The sequence below is a fragment of the Cydia strobilella genome, chromosome 2, assembly GCF_947568885.1.
Source record: "Cydia strobilella chromosome 2, ilCydStro3.1, whole genome shotgun sequence".
Classification (NCBI taxonomy): Eukaryota; Metazoa; Arthropoda; class Insecta; order Lepidoptera; family Tortricidae; genus Cydia; species Cydia strobilella.
The window spans coordinates 16001427-16027272 of NC_086042.1; the positions used below are offsets into that span (position 1 = coordinate 16001427).

Sequence of the window (25846 nt, forward strand, 5' to 3'; positions counted from 1 at the left end):
CTTCCTTCACTTTTATAACATAAAGTAAATGTAAAGGCAATTCCTAATTTTTCTATATCAGTTGTAAAGTTGTGGTAAGTGCCCCTCATAGCTTAAGTGCGTTTAGTCTAAAACTATAAGAACTTAGTAGGTAAGCTAGAATAGTACCTATTGCCCTTGGCGCACCGCACTAATAGGTAAAAAGACTAATAAGTACTTACTTATTACCTTTTCAACACTAACTCTTCTCTTCTTCCTCGAGTTATCCCGCCATTTTGCCACGGCTCATGGGAGCCTGGGGTCCGCTTGACAACTAATCCCAAGAATTGACGTAGACACAAGTTTTTACGAAAGCGACATGCCATCTGACCTTCCAACCCAAAGGGGAAACTAGGCCTTATTATTGGGATTAGTCCGGTTTCCTCACGATGTTTTCCTTCGCCGGGAAGAACTGGTAAATATCAAATGATATTTCATATATAAGTTCCGAAAAACCATTGGTACTAGCCGTGGTTTGAACCCGCGACCTCCGGATTGAAAGTCGCACGCTCTTACCGCTAGGCCACCATCGCTAGACAAAAATCATGTGGCTAATGCTTGACTAATGCTGCGAAACCTTATCCATGGACTTGTTGATTCAGACCGCTTGGAGTGGAAAGCGCGGCAGAGACAGCAGCCCGGCTGCTGTTCATGGCCGTCAAATGGGCCAAAAACCTGCCTTCCTTCGCTAGCCTCGCCTTCAGAGACCAGGTAATCTTATAATTTCCGTACTAACTTATGTATTTGATATTGTCTAGGTTCCTTAATTTGTAAATAGCGATTGCATGTTATCTAGCCCTAGCGAATATGTGTGCCACTTCCTACTCATTTACATTCATGATTTGTTTTCTAGTGGGATCGACGCTTGATGGAATCCCTAAGGAAGAGATGGCAGCTTTTATATGTCGGACCTCAGTAACATACCCAATAAAACAAATGCCTCTTGTTTTTTGCGATATTTATAACTGAGCAAATATACGACAATTTTCGGTTGTTTATCAGGTTATACTGTTGGAGGAGGCATGGTCGGAGTTGTTCCTACTAAACGCAATCCAATGGTGCCTGCCGCTCGACGCGGCGTGTACGGCGCTCTTCGGCAGCGACCAAACTGACCAGGGTAAATCACAATAGATTAAATACAAGATTTGCTTTACTGATTACGGAATCTGATATGTATATAATACTACGTTTTTTTGTGTCAGAATCTGGAGTGGGCTCAGGTGTTTTGCGGCGACTGCGCGAGGTGCTGGGCCGGTACCGCGCAGTGCTGGTCGACCCAGCCGAATTCGCTTGCATGAAGGCCATCGTACTCTTCAAATCTGGTCAGTAGCTATATCAGTATAGACCAACTCGCTCGTTCTATAGTCACAATTTATTCTTCACCACCAGCGAGATCATCAAGAAGTCCTTCCGTGATGATGACGTTAATTTTCCAGAGACGCGCGGTCTCAAGGATCCCCTGCAGATCGAGAACCTCCAAGACCAGGCGCAGGTGATGTTGATGACGCACGCCCGCGCGGCGCACGCGGCGGCGCCCGCGCGCTTCGGCCGCCTGCTGCTGTTGCTGCCGCTGCTCCGCCTCGTCTCCCCGCACCAGCTCGAGAGGGAGTTCTTCGCCAAGACCATCGGACAGACGCCCATGGAGAAGGTGCTAGCTGATATGTATAAAAATTAGCTTTACATTGATTGTTTTCTGTTAAGGAACTCAGATCTATGTGGTGTTCGGTGTTCGACATGTAGTTAGCGCGAGCGGCTGCGTTGTGAAATAAGTGGCCTATTAGATTTTTCATTGGTAGCACTAGTGACGAGCCGCGATTGTGAATGAAAAGACCAACCCTCGTTTAGACTTTTAACTGCTATTATCTCATGTATATGAGATTGTCTGTGGTCGAAAGTGGAAAGTGTAAATGACACCTTTAAATATGACCGTCTGAAAATACTTAGCAAAGGTAAAATGGTCATAAACTAATATTTTATAGCTGTCGGAATTCCTTGTATAAATAAATAAATAAATAAAGATGCCAAATTACAACCAACCAAAATGTTTGAATCCACATAATAAGTTTTCATTGATGAAGATGTAGAATAGGGAATATTACGCGAAACTGCGTAGGTAGCGCCACTAACACAATCTAGTAGTAGATACTTGTACCTACTTATTTTAGCTTGATGCATCTAAAAGTGAAGATTGGATAAAAGTAAAGCTAGATTTTTAAAACGAATTATGGCCTCATAAGATGACGTTTGATAGATTTGTACAAATCTATGTAAATACTTAAGCAAGATTATAGGTGTCCTTGAAGAATGTTAATACAGTAAAAATCCCTATTATTTCAGTTTTTGTGCCCCCTCATCTATACGTAGCTTTCCGGTCGATTTGATCGTGTGCATATTAACTACAATACGCATTAATCACACTACCTACCAAATAAATAACGTGAAGATACTTATGCATAACATAGCGTCAGCGTCAGACAACAATAAACTTATGATTTCTGATAATAAAGCGCACCCCTACTAGTCCATATAACTATTAGGCTATAGACTCATTTCATTCGATCGCAAAAAGGTAAAATTAAGATAAATCTCGAGTGTGACAGTATAGTATTGTATTGCCAACATGTCAAAAACTATAAGCTATAGAAGAATAAAAAAAAACAAATAACCGCAAGTTATAAGAAGGTCATTCAGCAAAAAAAGAAATTACAATGTTTTTAATTCCTCGTCAAAATTGAGCGTTACTACTTACCCCTGTTACATTAAGCCCCACGCTCCCCTAGAGTTCATTCAAATTTGGGTAGGAACGAAGATTTAAGTCTTCGTGACATTACTAATATTATAAATGCGAAAGTGTGTCTGTTTGTTACTTCTTCACGCTTAAACCGCTGAATCGATTTAGTTGAAATTTGGTATAGAGATAGTTTGAGTAGGTAGTCCCGGGGAAGGACATAGGGTAGTTTTTATCCCAGAAGTCATCCTTTAAGGGGGTGGAAGTTTGTATGGGGAATCGATAAAAAGCAGATTGGATAAAAAATAAGCTACCTAAATTACTAACTCCACGCAGACTAGACGCGGGCAAATTATAGTATGAAATAAATAAACACGATCACATTTAAAAGTCGGTCTGCCCCTATTTGTCTTTTAATGATACATAACATTGTTAGATAGTAGATCATTAAAACGAATACTAAACTTGGCCAGCCCACGACGCTTCAGTCGCTCATTATGTCTGTGACGTAAAACTCGTAAAGAACATATTATAAAAAAGAATTATTCAAATCGGACCACGGGTTTTGGTTCGGAGAAATCGGAGAACATACATAAAAAACGGACAAGTGCGAGTCGGACTCGCCCACCGAGGGTTCCGTACTTTTTATTAGTATTTGATGTTATAGCTGCAACCTAAATACATCATCTTTGAAAATTTCAACTGTCTAGTTACCTATCACGGTTCATGAGATACAGCCAGGTGACAGACAGACGGACGGACAGTGGAGTCTTAGTTATAGGGTTCCGTGTTTACCCTTTGGGTACGGAACCCTAAAAAAACACCAAAACGAATACAGAACCTTCTATGAAATTGAAGTCGTTTAAAAAGCCAAATCAACGGTGAACATCGGGTTGCAAGACTGGTTTACTCGTGCATACAAGCAATTATTTACCTATAGGCCAAGCAATAAGAAGGTATAGAGGGAAATGCTAGGAACACAATTTTTGACTTCGTAGCTTTGTTTGGATTAGTTGGGAGATGAACATATCAAAAGTCCCCGACCGTAACCCTGGTGCTGGGGGGAGAGGGGGGTTTAAAGGATCAATTTTTCGGTTTTTCGATTATATCTCGGAAACTATGCGTCTGACCGACATGGCCACTTATACAAAATGAAAAGTGATTTTTTGAGTGAGTTTTTTGATATATTGTATAGTTTTTGAGATAACCGCTCTTGAAGGTTTATTTAGGGCTCTTATTTTTATTTTTATTATCGACATCAGTGAAGCTGCTACGCCGGGTTTGGTAACGTTTTTGTATAAATCGTAGGTGCTGAATTCATTTATGGTATCAACATTGACACCTTTCCGAAGTAAAAAGATATAAACTTTAAACATAACTTTTTTTTTAACTCTTCTTCACGCTTAAACCGCTGAACCGATTTAGTTGGAATTTGGTAAATAGATTTAAGTCCCGAGACTAGATATAATATAGTTTTTATCTCAAAAATCATACTTTGAAGGTGTGAAATTTTGTGTGAGGGGAATTCAGCTTCTTCGCCGAAGTTGAATTCCTGAGGTTAATACTGTTTAAATTTAGGTTTGAAGTCATGTTTGGTATCATTTTCAACTAAATCAAACATGTAGACCATCCCAAATATTATTTAAATAGGTTCAGCGGTTATTGATACCCCATACAAATTTCCACCCCACTTTTCACACCCTTAAATCATCATTTAAGATTTAAGGGTGTGAAAAGTGGGGTGGAAATTTGTATGGGGTATCAATAACTAATAATAATTTGGTTATAAAAACTATCCTATGTACTCTCCCGGGACTCAAACTATCTCTATACCAAATTTCAACGAAATTGGTTCTGCGGTTTAAGCGTAAAGAGGAATTTAAAAAACAAGTTTTTTTTTTAATTTTGTTTTTACTTAGGAATGGTGTCAATGCTGATACCATAAATGAATTCAGCACCCCCGATTTATATGAAAACGATATCCAACCCGGCCCAGCAGCTTCACTGATGTAGATAATCAAGATAAAAATGAGAGCCCTAAATAAACCTTCAAGAGCGGGTGTCTCAAAAACTATACAAAATATCAAAAAATTAGACTTAATAAAACTTGTAACAAATTAAATCTCTTTTCATTTCGTATAAGTGGCCAAGTCGCTCAGACGCATAGTTTCCGAGATATAATTGAAAAACCGAAAAATGGAACCTTCAAACCCCCCCTCTCCCCCCCAGCACCAGGGTTACGGCCGGGGACTTTTGATATGTTAACCTCCTAACTAGTCCAAACAAAGCTACGAAGTCAAAAATTGTGTTCCAAGCATTTCCCTCTATAACGTTTTTTGGGCATTTATTTCCTGGCCTACTATATGTGAAGACTTTGCACATCCTCACTTTGTAAACCACATACTATGAGTGTTATGGTTATAAGTACGTATTAATAAGCAGATATTATGTAATATGTTTGCAATAAATGTTTTTGACTGACAGATAATATGAATTGAAATTTGAATTTACCAGGTTACGAAGACCAGAGGCAGCAGTTTCCTCTCATTGTTTCATATAATAGATAGGGACGTACCTAGTAAAAGACGAATACTTTGATAGGTTTAAAATGTCAAAACTCTGTTTTCAAAACTGTAGCATCATATAAATGTTTTTTATTAACACGTAAAATTCCTACGTCTCGCTGAGTAACATCCAATATGTACCTACCTAGTAATCATCGCGGTCCTTGATAAAAATACGCAGTTTTCCTTGTTTTTTTTAAAATGGCAATGACATGGCCGCAAACGCGCTGGCGCTGACACTCATTTTACCGTATCATAGGTACTCGTCTTACCTAGTAGGTATATTTTATTTGAATAGTGCTACGGTAATACAGTCCGTTAACTCTGAGAACGACCTTCAGATTTTAGAAAGATACATCGGGTATCGGCCTATCGGCGGTAACACGCGAAGGTGATACTGCTGTTCTGCTTTCTTATTAGATTAGATTAGATATTTATTCTCATAATATGAAATTACATTATAAATTACGCTAGACTAATCTACATGAATTTATATTATGATCGTCATTGACTAGGTATTTACATAACATTATTTAATAAATTAATAGATACAAATCAAAAAAATGTCTTACAAATTTTAAATTAAATTAAAAATTTAATTTTATGCATTCATGTCAAAAACAAAATACGGGATTATTAACTAACAAAAAGTTTTAAATTTACCGCAAAAAGTTAAGGATACCTATTGTCTCAATGTAAAATAAGCCCTTTGTTGAGCGTAGACTGTTTTTCTTGAAGCTCGTACGCCGAAGACTGGAACGCGCTGACCGAAGTGAAGCTACCGCTGCCAATTACCTCAGAAATACCACCACCATGTTACCGGGTTAGTGTGAGGGTTAGTAAGAACACTTATTTTAGGGTTAATAAGATGTTAAGTGTAGAGGTGTTGTAGAAAGACTGACGAGGCTAGGTTGGGCAGTCATATTTATATGATAGCGCGACCGCGCCCCGCCCACTGTGTCACGTGGGTGTGTTGTGCAGAGTCAGTATCCATTTATTGGCCAATCAGCTTACGCTATTTTACAAAGTTAGGGAATAGGTAATATTTATTGTGGGACATTGATTCTTATAACTATGCACGAAATATAAAAATAAAACATAAACACACAATGATTAAAAGACATAGAAAGTTACACAATAATAAAACACAAAATTAGAGGATCACAAAACGTACAATAAAAACATCTTAAAAGCTATATGCGACAATCTCCCCCGCGTGTGCCAACACCGTCTCCATTCGTGGAGTATATAGGTATAAGCCGGGAAACTGGACGGCGGACTTCACCCGCTCGGGTGCGAACAATGGCTACTCTTACGTGGCCATCAGGGCCGGGAAAGAGTTGTGCGATTTCGCCTCTAGGCCATGTTCCTCGTGGCATAGAGCTGTCCGCTACGATGACGATGTCGCCTATATTTAGCTTCTGCACGTTCTGGTGAGCACTGGGCCGAGGGAGGAGGCTGGGTCTGTATTCTTTCTGCCAGCGCCTCCAAAAGTGATCGGCTAAGTTCTGCGCTGTCTTCCATGACGACAGTGACATATCTTTGTCTGTGAAGACGCCCAGCGGTGCCATTGCGCTCGACCGGCCGATGAGAAAATGGTTCGGCGTTAGAGCCTCGACATCTAGGTCTGGATTCACAGGTGTCAGTGGTCTGGAGTTCACTACGTGCTCGGCTTCTAGAAGCAGCGTATGTAGAACTTCTTCATGAGGTGCTCTCTCTTTTAGTGTAGCTTTCAGTGCAGTTTTCACGCTGCCCACGAGTCGTTCCCATGCACCGCCGGCGGAAGGGTTGCCAGGCGGTATCTTTTTCCAGGTGATCGCTCGTTCAGTCAGGAATGGCTTTAGACTGTCTGGCAGCGTTTTCTTGGCCTCTGCAATTTCTCGTTCTGCTCCGTAGAAGTTAGTTGCGTTGTCGGAGTACAGAACGGTAGGCGTGCCGCGCCGAGCTATCATTCTGCGCAGTGAGAGTATCATAGAGGATGCCGAAAGTGAGGCGGCAAGCTCTAAGTGCACAGCTCGGGTAGTGAGGCAAGTATATAATACGCCCCATCTTTTCTCGCGGCGGCGGCCTATTGTAATATTCATTGGGCCAAATAAATCTACGGCTGCGGCGGTAAATGGCGGTTGATTCGCCTGGAGCCTCTCTGGTGGTAAGTCGCCTACAGGAACCTTGAGTGTGGTCTCCTTATAGGTCCGACACCATTGGCACTTATTCGTTATATAACGAATGCTACCGCGCAGACCGATAATATAATATCTCTGTTTCAGCTCGTTTATCACTGTTGAGTGGTTGCCGTGATTGTAGAGAGCATGAAAATGATGTATTAGCAGCTTAACGAAATCTTCTTTAGCGTGTAGAACGGGTATGTGTACCTCTTTATCTATTCTGGCGTTCAGCACGATGACTCCATTTTTGTCGAGTTTTACTGCGATTTTATGGAGTGGCGATTTCTTCGGAATCGGCCGTCCAGTTTCCATTAACTTGATTTCCTCTGGAAAGGCTTCATGTTGACTCCGGCGTATAAGCAATATCTCTGCTAAGTTCAAATGCCCCTTATTTATGTCTGTGTCTGGTTTCTTTTTAAGCAATGCGGCTTTAAAAACCTCGGCGGCAACCAGTGTTTTAGCGGTGGCGCGGACTAAGCGTACGAACTTTGAGAACCTACATACCTCCGGCAGGTACTCAAACTTATTTTTCGCGGCGCCTACCGAGCATACGAGCTTGTTAACGCGTTCTTCGCCCGTATCGGCGACGGGCGCGGGCGTTTTCTCTGTCGGCCAATGCTCCTCGCTTTTACGTATGAAATCGGGCCCTATGAACCATCGGTGGTTCGCTCCAAATTGCGTAGGTATACCGCGCGTCGCGTCGTCAGCTACGTTAGCTGCACTAGGCACCCAGCGCCAGTTGGCGGGGGTGGTAGTGTTCTCGATTTCCGCTAACCTATGTGCGACGAACGTTTTGTACCTACGTGGGTCCGACCGTATCCACGTGAGTGCCGTTTTGGAGTCAGACCAAAAATACTTGTCCTTTATTACGTAGTCTGACTCTTTGACTATGGTCTCCGCTAACCTAGTCGCTAGTACGCAGCTCTGTAATTCCATTCGTGGAATACTAACTACCCGGAGAGGTGACACTCGGGCCTTTGCGGCCACTAATGCGGACGTTCTAGTCCCCTCGGGGTTGACGCTGACTAGGTACACGGCCGCGGCATATATTTTTTCACTTGCGTCGCAAAAAACATGCATATATGCCTCCCTATTAAATGCGGGCACGTGTCGCGGAATTTCCAAGTCCCGTAATTGTTGTACGTTATCTATGAACGATCGCCATGCGGGTGCGAGCGAGACGGGTATGGGCGAGTCCCATCCGATTCCGGTGCGCCATATCTCCTGCATTAATGCCTTGCCTAAGACGGATATGGGGCTAACGTATCCGATCGGATCGAATATTGACATCGCACTACTCGTAACCTGTCGTTTTGTGGGTAATTTCTGACCGTTAAGTACGTCCTCGGGCGTGTTGCGAAAGTTTACGTTGAAACCTAAGGTGTAACGCTTGTGATTCCATTTCAAACCTAACGTACGTTCGCTCTCGCTAGCGCCTAACAATGACGTTTCCTCTTTACTGTTAACTACGTCAGCAATAACCGCAGGATGATTCGAAGCGAACCCGCGAAGCTCGAATGACGCGCGCATATTTAGTTCGTAAACCTCGTTTACGATGCGCCTGGCGTCGTCCTCGGACGTATCGAGCGCGATCAACATGTCGTCCATGTACGTATTTTTTATTGTTTTTTCAGCTGCGATCGGAAATTGTTCGCTATGCGTTCTTGCGTTTTCGTTTTTGACGTATAGCGCGGTTGTCGGCGACGCTGCCGATCCAAATATAAGCCGCTTCATTCTGTATTCTTGCGGTGGAGAGGTGCGGTCCTCCCCCCGCCAAACGAAACGTAACGCATCGCGATCTTGTTCAATTATCTCGATCTGTAAAAACATTTCTTTGACGTCCGCTATTACCGCGATTTTACCCTCGCGGAAACGCACTAGTACGCCAAAGAGTGACTCTAATAAGTCGGGGCCAGCCAAAAGCGCGCTATTGAGCGACCGTCCGTAGGCCGTGGCGGCCGCGTCCCACACTAATCTCATTTTGCCGCGTTGCGGGTGAAATGTTGGGAAATGCGCTAAGTACCACACCCGGGGCGCATCGAGGGGGGGCGGCGACTCCATTTTCTCCGCGTAACCTTTGTCAAGCAAGTTAGCCATATGCTTTGCATATTCTGCCTTTAACGTTGCATCTCGGTCTAGTTTTCGTTCTAGATTGTACAGCCGTTTTAATGCTTGCGCTCGGTTATCTGGGAGCTTTTCGTCGTCTGTCCGCCATAATAAGCCCGCTCGATACCTATTCTCCCCCGGTATTTTTACACAGGTGGTTTTCAGCAAGTCTAGCGCACGCTGGTCGGGATCGGCCCGAGGTAGCTTTTGTGAAACGCCTAATGATTCTATGTCAAAATGCCGTTTCATTAGCTCTAAATCCTCGTCGTCCGCGGTTTTAGGCCGTGCGTGCCCTACAAAATTTACCGCGGCGCGGCGCGTTCTATCTGGGCCGTGTAAAACCCAGCCCAGTCTAGTTAGGCTAGCAATGGGAAGCTCAGGCGGGCCCTCTAAAATTTGCCGAGAAATGATGAGGTGCCAATTATCTTGTCCTATCACGATGGTAGGTATGCCGGTCGGGTAACTTAATTCGTCCGCGATTTTAGTCAAGTGTTCGCACTTGTCGACTACGTCACGTGGTACGCCCTGCATTCCTATGCCAATATCGCCAATCGTGATTACCTCCATCATTTCCATGTGTCGGCTACAAAAACCCCGTATTGCGACTCGTAACGTATACGAATCTGGATTTCTGAATACGCCGCCTATGCCTTCTATCTCTAGAGTTTCGCCTTTTACGCGAGGCGCGAGTTTATCGGCCGTTTCGTGAAGCATCAAAGTCATAGCCGCGCCTTCGTCTAGCAGCGCGAGGGTTTGCACGGTACCTAGCGGTCCCGACACCTCTACAGGCATGACTTTGAGGTACGTTTGCGGGAGCCTAATATTATTAACCGCTGCCGCCGGAGTACTATTACCGTTCGCGGGCGCGGCCGCGTTCAGTCCGTGTAATAGCTTATGATGTCCGGCTTCGCATTGGTTAACTCCGCACGCGATGTACTTGCACTTGAACTTACGGTGAGCCGCGTCTAAGCACCTATAGCATAATCTAGCGCCCTTTGCTAAGTCCCACCGTTCAGGAATCGTCGCCGCTAAAAATTTACGACACGCGCTAACTTTGTGCTCGTGGCCGTTCTGGCAAACGGCGCACGTGCTGCGCGAGACAGGGACGGACGATGTCGGTTGTTTGGGCTTAGCTCCGGTCGACGCGGGTTTTTTTTTGTTACTATCGCGAGGCTTAACTTGCGCGATAGCGGGTTTATTACTACGCGGCGCTTCGCGTACGTAATGATCGTGGGAATCTGATTCCGACTCCGTGCTAGGATCGCGGGAAAACGCGGGGGCGCGACGCCTATCGCGAGAACTGCTTGCTCGCCTAGGGTCGTGCTCAAAAGATACCGTGTTTACTGTGTTCCGCAATCTGTTCGACGGCCTATGTCGGTTGACGCGTTTGGCTGCAGTGCTAATTTCGTTCAAAAACTCCGATAATGCAACTAGACCGGGAGTTTGACTATTAGACTGCCTATATTTTGCCCATTCGTAACGCACAATCAGATTAAGTTTGTCCACGATTTTGTTTACAAGTTCAGGCGCGTGTAGGTACTGCTCTTGTCGCAGCGAACGTATGGTTGCGACGGCATTCGCAATATGTGCGGCGAAGGAAGCTATGTTCGCGTTGTCTTCTGACAAGCGCGGCATACGTTTTATATTATGCAACTCCGTTAACACAATTTCCTCCGGGTCGCCGAATTGCCGTTCTAGCGCCTCCATAATTTCGTACGGGTCCTGAACTGTGTACATTATTGATTTCACGGCGGTCCGAGCCTCGCCTTTGAGCGCGCGCCTAATACGACTTACGTTATTGACGGCACTAAACATGGGAGACGTGTCCTCGAACTCTGCCCTAAATGAAATCCATTCGGTTATATCTCCTCCGAATGAGGGTAACTCGGGCGGCTTATGGTAGATAGGTGCATAACTGCCGTGTGGCACCTCTAAATAACGCGGTTGCGGCCTACTAGTACCCCGCTCAATGGCGGCGGCGCGCGGCGGCGGCGCTGTCTCCTTCGGCAAGGGAATTTTACTATTCTCGATCGCGACGTCTTGCTCCTGTGGCCTACACTGTTGTCCTACCCAATTCCTAGTACGCCGTTCAGACTCGTCAGCCACGGTACTGCCTCTGTCAGAATTCGCCTCCAATTCGGCGATCTGCAGCTTTAATTTGGCAGTATCGGACTGCTTCTGAGCGACAACTAGAGCGGCTTTATGAACCTCGAGCTCGGCCATGAGCACCGATAATTGACTATCACGATCCCTATTTACCGATTCGCGACCTCTGATTGATCCACGAACAGACGGCGCCCGCGGCGGCGGCGGCGCGACCACGGGGTCTTTATTTACTAGCGTATTCGACCTACTGCGTTCTACTACCGTATCTTCGAATGCGTTCGAGTGTACCGAATTGTTGTCTATCTCTCCACCGCTATTCACTTGGTTGCCGGTGGAGCCTTTGCTCCATGTATGTGTCTCGGTAGACGTGGTCTTGCCGGACGAGGGGGTAGGGGTCTCTGTGGGCGCGGGGGCAGGCGGGCCCTTAGCGCGCGGTCGAAGATTTCTCGTACTCTTCGTAGACATCTTCTTCTTTCTTGACACACACGCGGGGGTCCCTAACTATATACAAATTTACCTGCCTAACACCTATGCCCTGACGCCACAGAGCGCAACGTCAGTGCCCCTAAGCGTAAATCCCTCGATGCACTGAATCTCCCGCAATGACAAAGTGCAATGCCTAGAGCGTTCGAAAGCAGTGTGATGGCATCACCATGTGACACATGCAACGAAAGTTGCCAGGACGCGTGAGTGGAGGAAAACCTACAACACAGCACGGTCCGACCGGCAAGCCGGTATGGTGGGGTATGGAGGGGTAATTGGGTAAGGGTCTGAGCCGAAGCGTACTTCAAGGCTCAGCGCGTTCGTTTTTCAAGCTTCTTTTTTCTATCTGAGTGGAGAAAAATCTCGACACTCAGCGCGTACTTGTTTCTTTGTTCTTTCTTCTATCTGAGTGGAGAAATTCTCAACACTCAGCGCGTACTTGTTTCTTTGTTCTTTATTCGGCTATCGAAGGACCATAATTGTTGAGCGTAGACTGTTTTTCTTGAAGCTCGTACGCCGAAGACTGGAACGCGCTGACCGAAGTGAAGCTACCGCTGCCAATTACCTCAGAAATACCACCACCATGTTACCGGGTTAGTGTGAGGGTTAGTAAGAACACTTATTTTAGGGTTAATAAGATGTTAAGTGTAGAGGTGTTGTAGAAAGACTGACGAGGCTAGGTTGGGCAGTCATATTTATATGATAGCGCGACCGCGCCCCGCCCACTGTGTCACGTGGGTGTGTTGTGCAGAGTCAGTATCCATTTATTGGCCAATCAGCTTACGCTATTTTACAAAGTTAGGGAATAGGTAATATTTATTGTGGGACATTGATTCTTATAACTATGCACGAAATATAAAAATAAAACATAAACACACAATGATTAAAAGACATAGAAAGTTACACAATAATAAAACACAAAATTAGAGGATCACAAAACGTACAATAAAAACATCTTAAAAGCTATATGCGACACCCTTATTTAATGACATTATGCTTAATATTCGGTTGATGACTATATTGCGATTTGACTTTTTGTCATAATCTAAATATAAAACATTACAATACTAATAACAAAAATCATCTGTCAACAACCTCTTGCTACTACATATTTAAAAACACAAATTTAAAACTAGTGGCTGTGAGCTGTAGACCTCGCGAGCATAGCTTAAGATGGATGTGTCTAGGATGGTTTAAATAAGAGGGTAGAATAGCTATAGACAATAGGTACTTTTTTCATACAATTTCCATTTCGGGAGAAAACGGTTTCGACTAACTAAATCTTAACAAATCACTTTAATTTTGATGTTGATCGCTTCAGCATAATATTTTCTAGGTTTATAAATTTCCTTTTGAATATTATTGTGGCTTTTTAGTAGGTACATTACCATTAGTTGAACCCTATGAAACTATTGATACTGGATAGGAATGGAATCGATTGGCATAAAAATAAAAGTTTTCATTTCATACAAATTGTATGGGAAAAGTTTTCCTCGATTTGTGGCTTTCCTAGGCGAAGTTTTTTATGGTCCCATACAAGCTTTTGATCGTGGATAGGAATGGGATCGATTGGCATCAAAAAAACATGGGAAAAGGCTATTAGGGACACAGCCGCAGTGGTTGACGTGAAACGTGGCGTGGAAAAGTTATTGCGAAGACCGCATAGGGCCACTTAGGGACCTCATAGCGTAAAGCAGGCGCCCTGTATGTAAGACTTGAATGTTGAGCTTTGCCCTACCCTACAGTGAAAAGCTTGTAGGTAAGAGAAAAAGGGCGCCGCAGGCATTTGTCAAAAATGATCTTTTTCTTGCATCCTGTAGGTACCTATGTTTTTTTCCAAAATCGGTAAACCCCAATCTTCACTAATTTGAAATTGAGGGAAGGTTTTCTAAGACCATTTTCACGCAGCAGCACGGGATCTGGTAGTTGCCCTCACTGACCCAAACCAACCTGTATACCTGGCTGATTTTTGAATTTCTAAAAGTATTGAAAGCTTATAGTAGTGGAGATATATTGAAGGGAGCCACACGAAATCAAGCGCTCGAAACTCTAAAAACCGCACAAGTGCGGGTCGGACTCGCCCACCGAGGGTTCCGTACGTTTTAGTATTTGTTCCTATAGCAGCAACAGAAATACATCATTTATGAAAATTTCAACTGTCTAGCTATCACTGTTCATTAGACACAGCCTGGTGACATGCAGACGGAGAGACGGACAGAGGAGTCTTAGTAAGTAATAGGGTCCCGTTTTTACCCTTTGGATAAGGAACCTCACGATGTCACCACATATCGAGCAAGTTAGGCACTACTTAGCTAGGTCACCTGTGTTAAAGTGACATCTTTGTTAGTTATTATTAAACTTAACTTCACCATCTTGTTTAACATGGATGATCACTCACATGGACAGGCGTTGGGCAAAATTTTATCAATTTTTATTGAATTTTTCGATAATATTATTGAATAATTGGCTCCATAAACCGGCTCAGACAAACGAATCTATACTACCTAAACCTCAAAGTTTATAGAGCAAAAAATCTACGTATTTTAAAAGAAATACTGTAAATAAAATTATATGAAATTCGGAATAAGGAGAACCACTTAAATCTAAATAAATGTATGGCTCCGCGGTTAAGAACACTAGAAAATTAAAATAAAAAAACATATGTTTTAGGTCTAGTTAAATAAAAGCTTGTAAAAATGAAACGAATACGCTTAGCCCGCGCTTGATCAATCAATAATATTATTTTCATTTTTTGAAAATAGAAAAATATAAAAAAAATAATACGAAATTTAAGTGAAAAAAATACAAAAAGTTATGCAGCAGCATACAATTACCGGGGATCGAACCAGGGACCACCCGTTGCAAACGAAAAAAGCGACTGTTTGCAAAACACGCCACGCTAGTTTTTATATTAGCTGACGAAATACAGCTACTATTTCTCGAGTAAAAACTAAACATCTAAAGACCGCCAAAACCAGCAATACAAAATTTCTGCATTTTTTGCCGTTTAATCTGTAAACATATCTCTAAAAGAAAATACTGATATAATATCCATACGACTATTTGTTTGGGCGCGAGCTATCACGACTCCGCCATTTTGAAAATTTTCCAAAAACCGGGTCGACAATTTTTTTTTATTTAATCAGAATTTGGTCACAAAATTTCACGAGAATCGGTTGAGAATTGCGACCTGTAGAGGAGAACATCCGGACATACAAGAGCAAAATGCGCGAGTCAAACCGTAGACCTTCGCTACGCTTCGGTCAACTATTTAACTAACCTAAGACCCGCGATCTGTGGCATGCCTGGTCCAAAAGTCCCCATCGCACTTGCAGCGTTGCCGCGCTGTATGGCGATGGAGACTTGTTGGACAAGCCAAGACCCAGATCGGGGATCACTCCCCCTCTCTCTCAGCCGCCGACCCAGTTCTCTGAACAATTCGGACGCCTCGCTGCACCATGGTCCGGCTGTTTCGACAGCAACGGGCACAAAATCGTACGCCCCCTGTAACCCGGAGTATTTGGCATGCTTATTTTTGGCGGCAATTTCTGCCGCTGAACCTGCCGCTTTTACCGCAGCAAATGTGCTAACACATGTTGCATCCCATAAAAGACACCGCCCCCTCCGCCAGGGAACTAAGGTGAGCCCGTCGGGTCGTTTACCGTCTGACCGTGACAAGCCTGGTGGTTACAATATGCACGGGATATTGGCCGACACCATTGCCCGCCGCACAATTTCATTTAAAGAGTGGTGTCTCGGGAAACGACCGGCGCACCTCTGGCAACTCAGCCCGTGGTGACCATTCTCCTCAACCATCATACCACAAATGCATCGGTGCGCGTTGCACACTTTGCATCCCAACCTTAGGGCCACTGCAATTCTCAGATAGTCGTTGTCCAACAGTGTGCCCAGGTGCGGAGACGGCAAAGCATGCAACCACGCTCCCGACTCAGGCATTGTACCTGCCTTGAGGCGCGCCAAGTCGTTCCCCGAAGCCCCACTCTCCAAACTGGCACGCGCAAGCTTGCAAAGGATGTCATCCCATGCTCTCTGCGCCACTACGCTATCAGGACGTTCACCGGTAGGGCATAATGTGGCCCATTTCGCTAAAGCCTCGGAAACGAATGGCACGCACACATCGCTACCCTGGACTCCCAGAATACGAGCAACGAGACCTGCCGAACCATGCGCCGACGCTAAAAAGGCCACCAAACCGATGTCCTGTACTCGCCGAACACCAAGACCGCCGTATCGAACCGGTAAGGAAGCCTGACGCCACTGAGTTTCGTTCAGACTCACATTCAGCAGCGATTGCAACGCAACCCTGAGCGCGTCGTCCAGAGAAAGCATATCCTGTTCAAAAAGCCAAGTGGGGGACGTGCGTAAAGTGTACACCATGGGGGGCAACGCGAAACAGTTCCGCAACAAAATGAGGGAGACGTGGGCACAGAATAACTAATAGTACTACGTGACGTGGGCAGCCAGATGGGCTAAATGCTCGCGTACTCCCGAGAGTGCCTGCCTTTTAAGTTGTAGTACCGAGCTGACACCCTCGGAGAATATGGGAGCACCTAGCAAATGGAAGGAGGATTTATCAATCTGCCTCATTCCAGGCAAAACCGCTTCAAGTTCCGTAAAAGCTTCCCTGGTTATGCCCCCGCAGGTTATAGTAGTAGTAGTAGTAGTAAATCACTTTATTGTACAAAACAAAAATTGATAACATGAAATTCATATAAATTTAGGTACAAAGGCGAGCTTATCCCTATAAGGGATTTCTTCCAGCTAACCTTAGAGTAAATGAGTGGAAAATTCGAATTAGATAGATAGACAAACTTACAGAACGTACAATAATATTTAAGAAGGAAAACTACAATATTAACGTCTACGAATAACTAAAATACATCAATTGCATTATGCAATAAAATAAATATGTACTAGCATACATAAATATATAGTACTAAATAAATATTAAATAAATATATATATATATATATATAATATATAAATAATATATATATATATTAGCACTCAACCAAATCACAGTTCGTGGGAAAGCCAAAGCTTTTTCAGATTAACTTTGAGTGATGCTACAGACCGGGACCGTTTGAGCGACAGGGGTAGTGATGGGCAGCGGTAACATTCCCGCTACCAGTAAGTTTCCATTTGGGAATGTTACTAGTAAGTTACCAATGTTACCAGTAACATTCCCAAAAGCCGGTAACATACGAAACTGATGATAGTGAAGACTTATATGAGATAAAATAAGGTTCAAAACTTATTTTTTTAGTACAACTTACTCAAAAATATGTCCCATAGTTCTTAATTCGCAGGCATAAGAGCTATGGGATCAATTTTATAAATTTGGTATACAGATAGTGAGCACCGGGGAAGGACATAGAATACTTTTTTATTCCAGAACTCACCCCTTAAGGGGATGGAAAGGGGAGTTGACACTTGTATGGGGAATCAATAATCGCTGAACCGATTTGGTAGCAGTGGTTGATTTAGTTTGGTATGGAGATAATTTGGGTCCTGGGGTATAAGTCTTAATTGTTTGGGAGGGTGTAGAGTAGTTTTTATTCCCGAAGTCATCCTGTTCTCTTCTCCACTCTTCTAACACTCACTCAAAGTGCCGCTGGTAATGCTGGTGATGGAGGCAGCTCAAGACCTGGAACACCTGGAGTGCTCCTGGGTGCAACGGGTCAGGGGTAACAATCGCTCAACGTGCTGCTGGTAGTATATGATGGATAAAGCTCAAGACAATGTGGAGTGCTACTGGGAGCAAAGGGTCAGGGGTAACACTCGCTCAACGTGACGCTGGTTGTATATGATGAGGAAAGCTCAAGACCTGGAACACCTGGAGTGCTGCTGGGTGCAACGGATCAGGGGTAACACTCGCTCAACGTACCGCTGGTAGTGTATTATGGGAAAAGCTCAAGATCTGGAACACCTGGAGTGCTGCTGGGTACAAAAGGTCAGGGGTAACACTCGCTCAACGTGTCGTTGGTTGTGTATGATGGTGATAGCTCAAGACCTGGAACACCTGGAGTGCAGCTGGATGTACCTGATGAGGGTAAAACTCCTTTAATCTGATGTTGGTAGAGTATGCTGTAGGCAGGTTAAGTTCTCCAAGACCTGGAACACCTGGAGGTCTGCCAGATGAAACAGGCGTCTGACCTGCAAGACTTTGGTGACCAAGTTTCTGCTGGAGACGCTGCTGATCTCCCACCAGGGGGCTACCACAAGTTGAATGTTCAGCGGGTAAAATTTAGGTAGTAAAAAGGGGTGGAAGTTTGTATGGGGAAACATAAATCTAGCTGATTGTTTAAAAATAAGCTACCCAAATTACTAATTCCACGCAGACGAAGTCGCGGGCAAAAGCTAGTATTTTATATATAAACTACTACTACTACTCTAATTTCAAATTTGATTAATTAATATAAAATCGAAATTCCAACAACTCAAAAATGACGTTTGTCACTTGGAACGTTATACAAAACTAGCTTTTGCCCGCGGCTTCGCCCGCGTGATTTAAGAATCTATGTCGTTTTGTCTAATGTACAGGGTGCGGGGGAGGCAGGGGAAGGAGAAAATATGGTTTTATAACTACTTACAAAAGATGGTTTATATGGTATATGGTTCGTAGGTAGAATACATATATATGTACTTACGATGTTTTGCATTTTACTTAGAATGGAAACCTAAACTTATAAGAAGCAAACAGACAACCACCTTCTTGTAGCACCTTGAATGTACTCATTACGGATGCAGGAAGTTTCCCGATGACGTACTCCTTCCACCCCGTCCGTCCCGCCGCGCCGCCCGCACTCGCCTAGGTACCGATTGACGACGATCGAGATGGCACCAAATCAAATTTAAAAATCTATAAGGATAACGCGGGTCTCCATACCTCAAACCCAAAATTAGAACCCTTATAGGATCACCTGTGGCTGTCTGTCGGTCCGTCTGTTACAACCGATTTGGTCCGAAACTACTGGACCGTTTGAATTGCAATTTGGCACAAATACGAGTACTTTCAAGAATTTTCATGAGCACATTATTCAATTTCAAAATCGATGCGATTTTCGTAATTAACGTCCCAAAAAACCATAAAAACGACACCCATATTGATATTTAGACATTTCAACCCCATTGCACCCCAACAGGGGAGATGGTTTTTCACGTCCGTCACGTTGGATTTTAAAATCGTTCTTGTTTTCCTAATTAGCAACCCGATAAACCATAGAAACAATACCCATGTTGATTTTCAGACTTTGTCACCACATTTCCCCCTATTAGGGGGGAATTTGCAAAAAAACCTGCAACACGTGTTTATTCATTTATCGTTAGGAATACTCCTGTGAAGTTTCGAATATAATAGTCTAACTAATCTTGTTTCCCCATACAAACTTTGAACCCCCATTTAACCCCCTTGGGGGGTGAATTTTGAAAAAATAATTTCTTAGGGCACCCCTAGACCTTATAAGAAACCTACGTGCCAAATTTGGAATCTCTAGAACCAGCGGTTTGGGTTGTGTGTTGATATGTCAGTCAGGCAGTCAGTCAGTCAGTTTCTTCTTTTATATATTTAGATGTTGATTGGTTTATTCTAATAATTAAACTGATTTATACACATATTTTCTTTTACTTTATTTCCAGTCTTCACTTTTAATCATTATTTCCAGATAGTAATGTTCCCAGTAACTTTGGAAAAATACCTGGTAATATTGGGAATGTTACCGGTAACATTGGGAATTTACTCTCTCAGAGATTCCTTAACTGTTTTATGACTGTAAATAATAGCATTATTATTTTATTAAGTATTTAACACGAAAAAAGCATATACAATTCTAATAATTTTTTCAAAGTTACTCAATGTTACCGATCTGGGTAATGTTACTGGTAGCATTACCGGGAATATTCCCACTTTTGAGTAAGTTACTGGTAACGACCCATCACTAGACAGGGGCAACTCGTTCCACAACTTCACCGCGCGCACTGTGAATGAATTTGCGTACGTTCGAGACTTATTCGAAGGGATAGCAAGCGTAAGATTAGCACTAGAACGTAAGCGGTGATCACTTCCTTCAGCCAGATAGTTAAATCTCTCGGTTAGGTAAGATGGGGAACAGGGGTTGAAGAGTATGTTGAAAAGCAACGACAGAACATGCACATCCCTGCGCTGGCGGATCGGTAACCACCCGAGCTGCTTACGAAAATTAGAAATGTGGTCGTATTTACGGAGGCCATACACATACCTGATACAGACATTTTGTAAGCGCTCAAGTTTATTCAGCAATTCCTCATTAAGATCCAAGAACGCAATGTCACCATAGTCTAGTAGAGGGAGCAAGAGAGAGCGGGCAAGAGTCAATTTGGTACGAAGAGGGAGGAAATTCTGAAGTCGTCGAAGAGAGTGTAGGGAACCAAAAATTTTTTTACTCACCTCAGCCACGTGGGGTTCCCAGGAAAGCGTCTGGTCCATGATGACACCCAAATTTCGGACAGTAGAGGAAAAGGGGATTTTAGTCCCATCAAAAAAAATGTCAGGTATCACCATGTCTGAGAGCTTAGCTACATAGTAAGGGCCACCAATGACAATTGCCTGCGACTTCTGGGCATTAATCTTCAAACCGAATTTGCACGCCCAATCCCGTATGGACTCTAAATCAGAATTGATTTGAGTAATCATTGAAGCAAGATCATCTATATTAGCCGCTGCATAAATCTGTAGGTCGTCCGCGTAAAGATGGTATGATGACGTAAGTGCTTTCGTGATACCATTAATGAAAATAGAAAAAAGAAGTGGCGAAAGTACTCCTCCTTGCGGGACGCCAGCGGAAAGCTCACACCAGTCGGACAGCTTGTCGTCGACTCTGACACGCTGGCGTCTGCCAGTAAGGTAGCTACGAAACCAGGATAAAGTGGTTTGGGATATGTTAAGACTGCTGAGTGTGCCCAGAAGGATGTCAAAGTCCACTGTGTTAAAGGCACTACTGAAGTCGAGAAGAACAAGGACAGTTAGCATTTTGCACTCTATATTAAACCGGATGTCGTCGGTGACTTTAACTAAAGCGGTGACTGTGCTGTGCCCGGGGCGGAATCCAGATTGGAATGAGTTAAATAACAAATTTCTATTAAGATAGGATAGGAGACGGCGATTAACATAATGTTCAATAATTTTTGATACTACAGGAAGAATGGAAATAGGACGATATTGGGAGAAAGAAGCAGGAATGGAGGTTTTCGGTAGAGGGGTGACATGGGCACACTTCCAGGAAGCCGGAAACGTGCCCGTGGATAGGGAAAAATTTATAATGTTGGAAATGATAGGAGAGATGAAATCCGCCGCGAGCATGAGCATATCTACACTGAGGTTATCGTCACCGACGGCTTTCGACTTGATAGTTTTGAGGATTGCTTGTGTCTCTTGTGCAGAAATACAGCCGAGCTCAAAAAATTCTAAATTGGAGTTAGATGTAGTAGTCGCAAGAAGCGATAAGGTGGAACTTTTAACTGACTTTTTTTATATATAAAATAGAATCAGAATTTGAAATTCGAAAACCAAATTTGAAAACAGAACGTCACACCGTCATTTACTACTTCTGGCGGAAATTATATAGAGTTGATAATACCAGTCACATATTTCAGTTCATATTTTATGGTAAAATTATACAATTGGAAAATTGTGATATTATTGTAATTTTTAAAACTACCTATTCAACATCAGTCATTTGTATTAATTATAAATCGGTCACTATAATCGTCTATTTTATTTTCATATATACGGAAGTCTTTTACACATTGAATTGTGTGTTGACAAACTTTTTTCAAATCTTCTGGACCAATCATATTGACCTTCTCTTGCAGTAGATTCTTTACGCTTGTCAAAGTCATGTCAACATTACTTTGAGCTACGTATTGTTTTAATTGGGCCCATATATTCTCAATAGGATTAATAATTGAGTCATTATATGTTTTCAGACAAACAAATTAATAAAGTTTTAAAACCTATATGACATGATACATCTAGGTGTACTCTTTAAAATTCACCACTCTCCCCCACCCTCCACCTGACTATAATAGATATCAAAAAAGTGTCAAGGACAGAATTAATCCTCATTAAATTTAGAACAAAAAAGGCTTTATGTGTTTTTGTACAAGTTGGATGGTATTCAAGCTATAAGTACTTGTATAACCTTAAAAAAAAACAAAAGAACCATACTCGTTTGACGACGTGCATTATATTTTCAAAACGGCTAGACGGATTTTAATGAAATATACCTAAAATTCACTGCAGTGAAGCCAGCTATCAAACAAAAAAAAACACATTAAAATCGGTTCATCTGTTTCGGCGCTACGAGGTCACATGTAGACACACAAATACCAAAGACATAATTCAGGGAGATTAGCTGAAATTACGGCATTAATGAAAGACTTTTTTCAATTGGAAATATTGAGATCTGTACGTTATGGACCAAAGTTATTTTTCATCAACCCTCCCCACCCCTCCCCCCTCTGCGTCACCCCCCACAGCGCAAAGGGCCCGAAACGCGGTTTTTCTCAATTTTTAAGGATACCGTTCAAGATACAGAAAAAGTGTGTAGGAACGAAATGATACCTAATAAATTTGCTATGAATCTCTTGTAAATTTGCTATGAACTATAAGTGATAGCACTATAGTGTGTATAAGAGATTGATAGCAAATTTGTTAGGGATCATTTCGTTCCTACACACTTTTTCTGTATCTTGAACGGTTTCCTTAAAAATTGAGAAAAACCGCGTTTCGGCCCTTTGCGCTGTGGGGGGTGACGCAGAGGGGGGAGGGGTGGGGAGGGTTGATGAAAAATAACTTTGGTCCATAACGTACAGATCTCAATATTTCCAATTGAAAAAAGTCTTCCATTAATGCCGTAATTTCAGCTAATTTCCCTGAATAGGGTATTTGACAACATTAAAAATATATAACGAATTGCTGTCATCCTGAAAGATAATAAACTAATAAAGTATAATTTACTAGATTTGAATGTAAATTATGTTTATTTTTTGGAAAATAAACGAAAGAAAATTTAATATTTTTTGAAATTTCATCAGGGACGTGAACGCTCTGTGATTGGTCAACGCTCGGATGACGTCACACGCGGGTAAATTCTTGATTGTCTTGAGTGTTTTAGCAGTTTTATTTGTATTTAGTTCATTTTAGTTATTATTCCACAGTTTTCTGATATATTCCGATTTATCCGTTTGTCGGTTTATTCGTATATTTATCATGTAGTGGCACAATATTCATAAGAATCTCAAAATGGAGCCGAAATATGTGAAAGCTGATAGCGGCAACCTACCAGACATAGACACATCAATGGTTGCACTTTTCTTTAAAGATAATCCGGATTACTATGCTGTGGAACTTAAAAACGTAAAAACAGCTGTGTGGGTATACGTATAAATTGTTTATTTTCGAACATTTCGATTTCGATGATACGAATACGACGACGATATATATATAGAATACGATGACGAGAATAGTATCTCCATACTGCACTTTAGTTTGAAAGAAAAAGTATGCTACTAACTACCTACTAATGCTGAAAGAGCTATGTTATGAGGTTATGTAGTAATATTAATAACAAAACTTCCGTTAGACACAGACATATTAAATATATTAATAACGGGTCACTCACGTGTTTTAAGTCGAAAACGCTCGACATGTTTCACTCCGTACCGAGGAGCGTCATCAGGAGCTTGCGTCGACGGTGACGGACCGGCGCAGACTGCCGTCCGACACCGTCGACGCAAGCTCCTCTTTGTTTCCATTCCAACGAATCCCAAAAAAAGAAAAATGTGTTTAAAACTAGCGCAGAGACCCCAAAGAGCATTTTTGCGCATACAAATGTTTTTATGTGTGAAGACCACTTCGATGTAAGTTATATTTAACTGTAAATAAATATGATAATTAAAGCAGCGGATTTTGTTATTTAACGAAACAAGATCTAGGTATTTAATGTATTACTACATATTAAAATAAATATATTAATAACGGGTCACTCACGTGTTTTAAGTCGAAAACGCTCGACATGTTTCACTCCGTACCGAGGAGCGTCATCAGGAGCTTGCGTCGACGGTGTCGGACGGCAGTCTGCGCCGGTTTTTTATATTCGTACTTGAACATTGCGGCACTATACACCATTTATATAGCATTTTACAGTGAAATAATGAATTCAATGCACATAAACCATAAGATTAACTAAGGTCATTGACCGAGTTTACTTGCGCGTGACGTCACACGTGTCACGTGATTAGCCCCTTTGCGAAAACAGCGTTTAAGGCGCGTTCAAAATAAATAAACTTTAACATTGTTTTTTTATATTTAATACAGGAAATTTCACGGAAATATCAATGTAGTGTAATTATTAAGTCATAACCAATCAATTAAAATCATTTTCAAAAATTAGTCAAATAGCCCGTCTTTGGTATTTGTGTGTCTACCTGTGACCTCGTAGCGTCGAAACAGATGAACCGATTTTAATGTGTTTTTTTTTTGTTTGATAGCTGGCTTCACTGCGGTGAATTTTAGGTATATTTCATTAAAATCCGTCTAGCCGTTTTGAAATAATGCATGTCGTCAAACGAGTATGGTTATTTTGTTATTTTAAGGTTATACAAGTACTTATAGCTTGAATACCACCCAACTTGTACAAAAACACATAAAGCCTTTTTTGTTCTTGACTATTTTTTCTGTCCTTGACACTTTTTTGATATCTTTTATAGTTTTCGTGAGAATGTCAAAAAACCACCAACGGGGACACATTTCAAGGTGGGGGGGTCGAGCGTCAGGTGGAGGGTGGGGGAGAGTGGTGAATTTTAAAGAGAACACCTAGATGTATCGTGCCACACAGGTTTGAAAACTTTATTAATTTGTTTCATTTTCCCATACGTTGCTTACATAGAATAACTCAATTATAAAGTCTGGGTGGTACGGAGGTAAACGCAGAACAGAATGACCATGTTCAGCCAGTATTTTATCTATGGAATATTGTATATGTTCGTGTTTGTGTTATCGTCGAATTTACGATAATATCGTAAATTCGTGGTTTTGTTAAGCTGGGGTCTACTGGAATATCTTGTGTTGTCAACCAATCTATCATGTCTTGTTTCCGGGTATTAGAATTGGGCAGTTTTTCGGTGTACTTGTTGTGATATGGGGCATTATCAACAACTAACACTGAATTCGTCGGCAAATTTGGAATAAGCTGATTTTTAAGCCATTTTTCATAGTTCTCGCTATTCATCTCTTTGTGATAATCGCCTGTTGTGTCTGTAGATAGATTTTCACTGCCGGCGTGAGCTATTATGAGACGTTGTCCTTTGGAAATTGGTTTTTTAATTCCTGCGTTGCTAGAGTCTGACCAACCTTTGCTACCAACGTGCGACGTGTGTATATACGACTCGTCCATATACACTATAACCCTTCCTTCATTCCTGCTTATTTTAATTTTATCTAAATATTTGGTCCTTTTCAGTCGCACATCATGCTTTTCCATCAAAGTTTTTCGATTATCCCTTGTTTTACAGTCTACCGAAATCCTATTTTTCGTAACGTGACTGTGGAACCCTTGAAATTAATAGCTTCTATTAGCTTCAACCGCAAATTTTTCAAATTCGGGAGTTCTTTGAAT

General features: G+C 42.3%; 3 protein-coding genes across 3 annotated transcripts in view; 1 reads left to right on the forward strand and 2 right to left on the reverse strand.

Annotated features, from left to right (window-relative positions):
- The window catches only part of LOC134749542 (photoreceptor-specific nuclear receptor), a 76046-nt gene extending 74257 nt beyond the window's left edge, over window positions 1-1789 (forward strand). The window contains exons 8-11 of the mRNA XM_063684521.1: window positions 621-729; window positions 1021-1135; window positions 1221-1340; window positions 1455-1789. Of these exons, the coding sequence (XP_063540591.1) occupies window positions 621-729; window positions 1021-1135; window positions 1221-1340; window positions 1455-1693 (583 nt within the window). The 3' untranslated portion in view covers window positions 1694-1789. The remainder of the gene's footprint in view (window positions 1-620; window positions 730-1020; window positions 1136-1220; window positions 1341-1454) is intronic.
- The window catches only part of LOC134752504 (serine protease inhibitor 77Ba-like), a 139221-nt gene that overhangs the window by 64000 nt on the left and 49375 nt on the right, over window positions 1-25846 (reverse strand). The gene's annotated exons all lie outside the window — the stretch shown is intronic.
- Window positions 2431-16520, reverse strand: LOC134749548 (uncharacterized). Its single transcript, XM_063684535.1, has 4 exons — window positions 15903-16520; window positions 15451-15674; window positions 6738-11040; window positions 2431-2439 (listed from the first exon to the last, which is right to left on the reverse strand). The coding sequence occupies exons 1-4, from the start codon at window positions 16518-16520 to the stop codon at window positions 2431-2433; spliced, it is 5154 nt and encodes a 1717-aa protein (XP_063540605.1).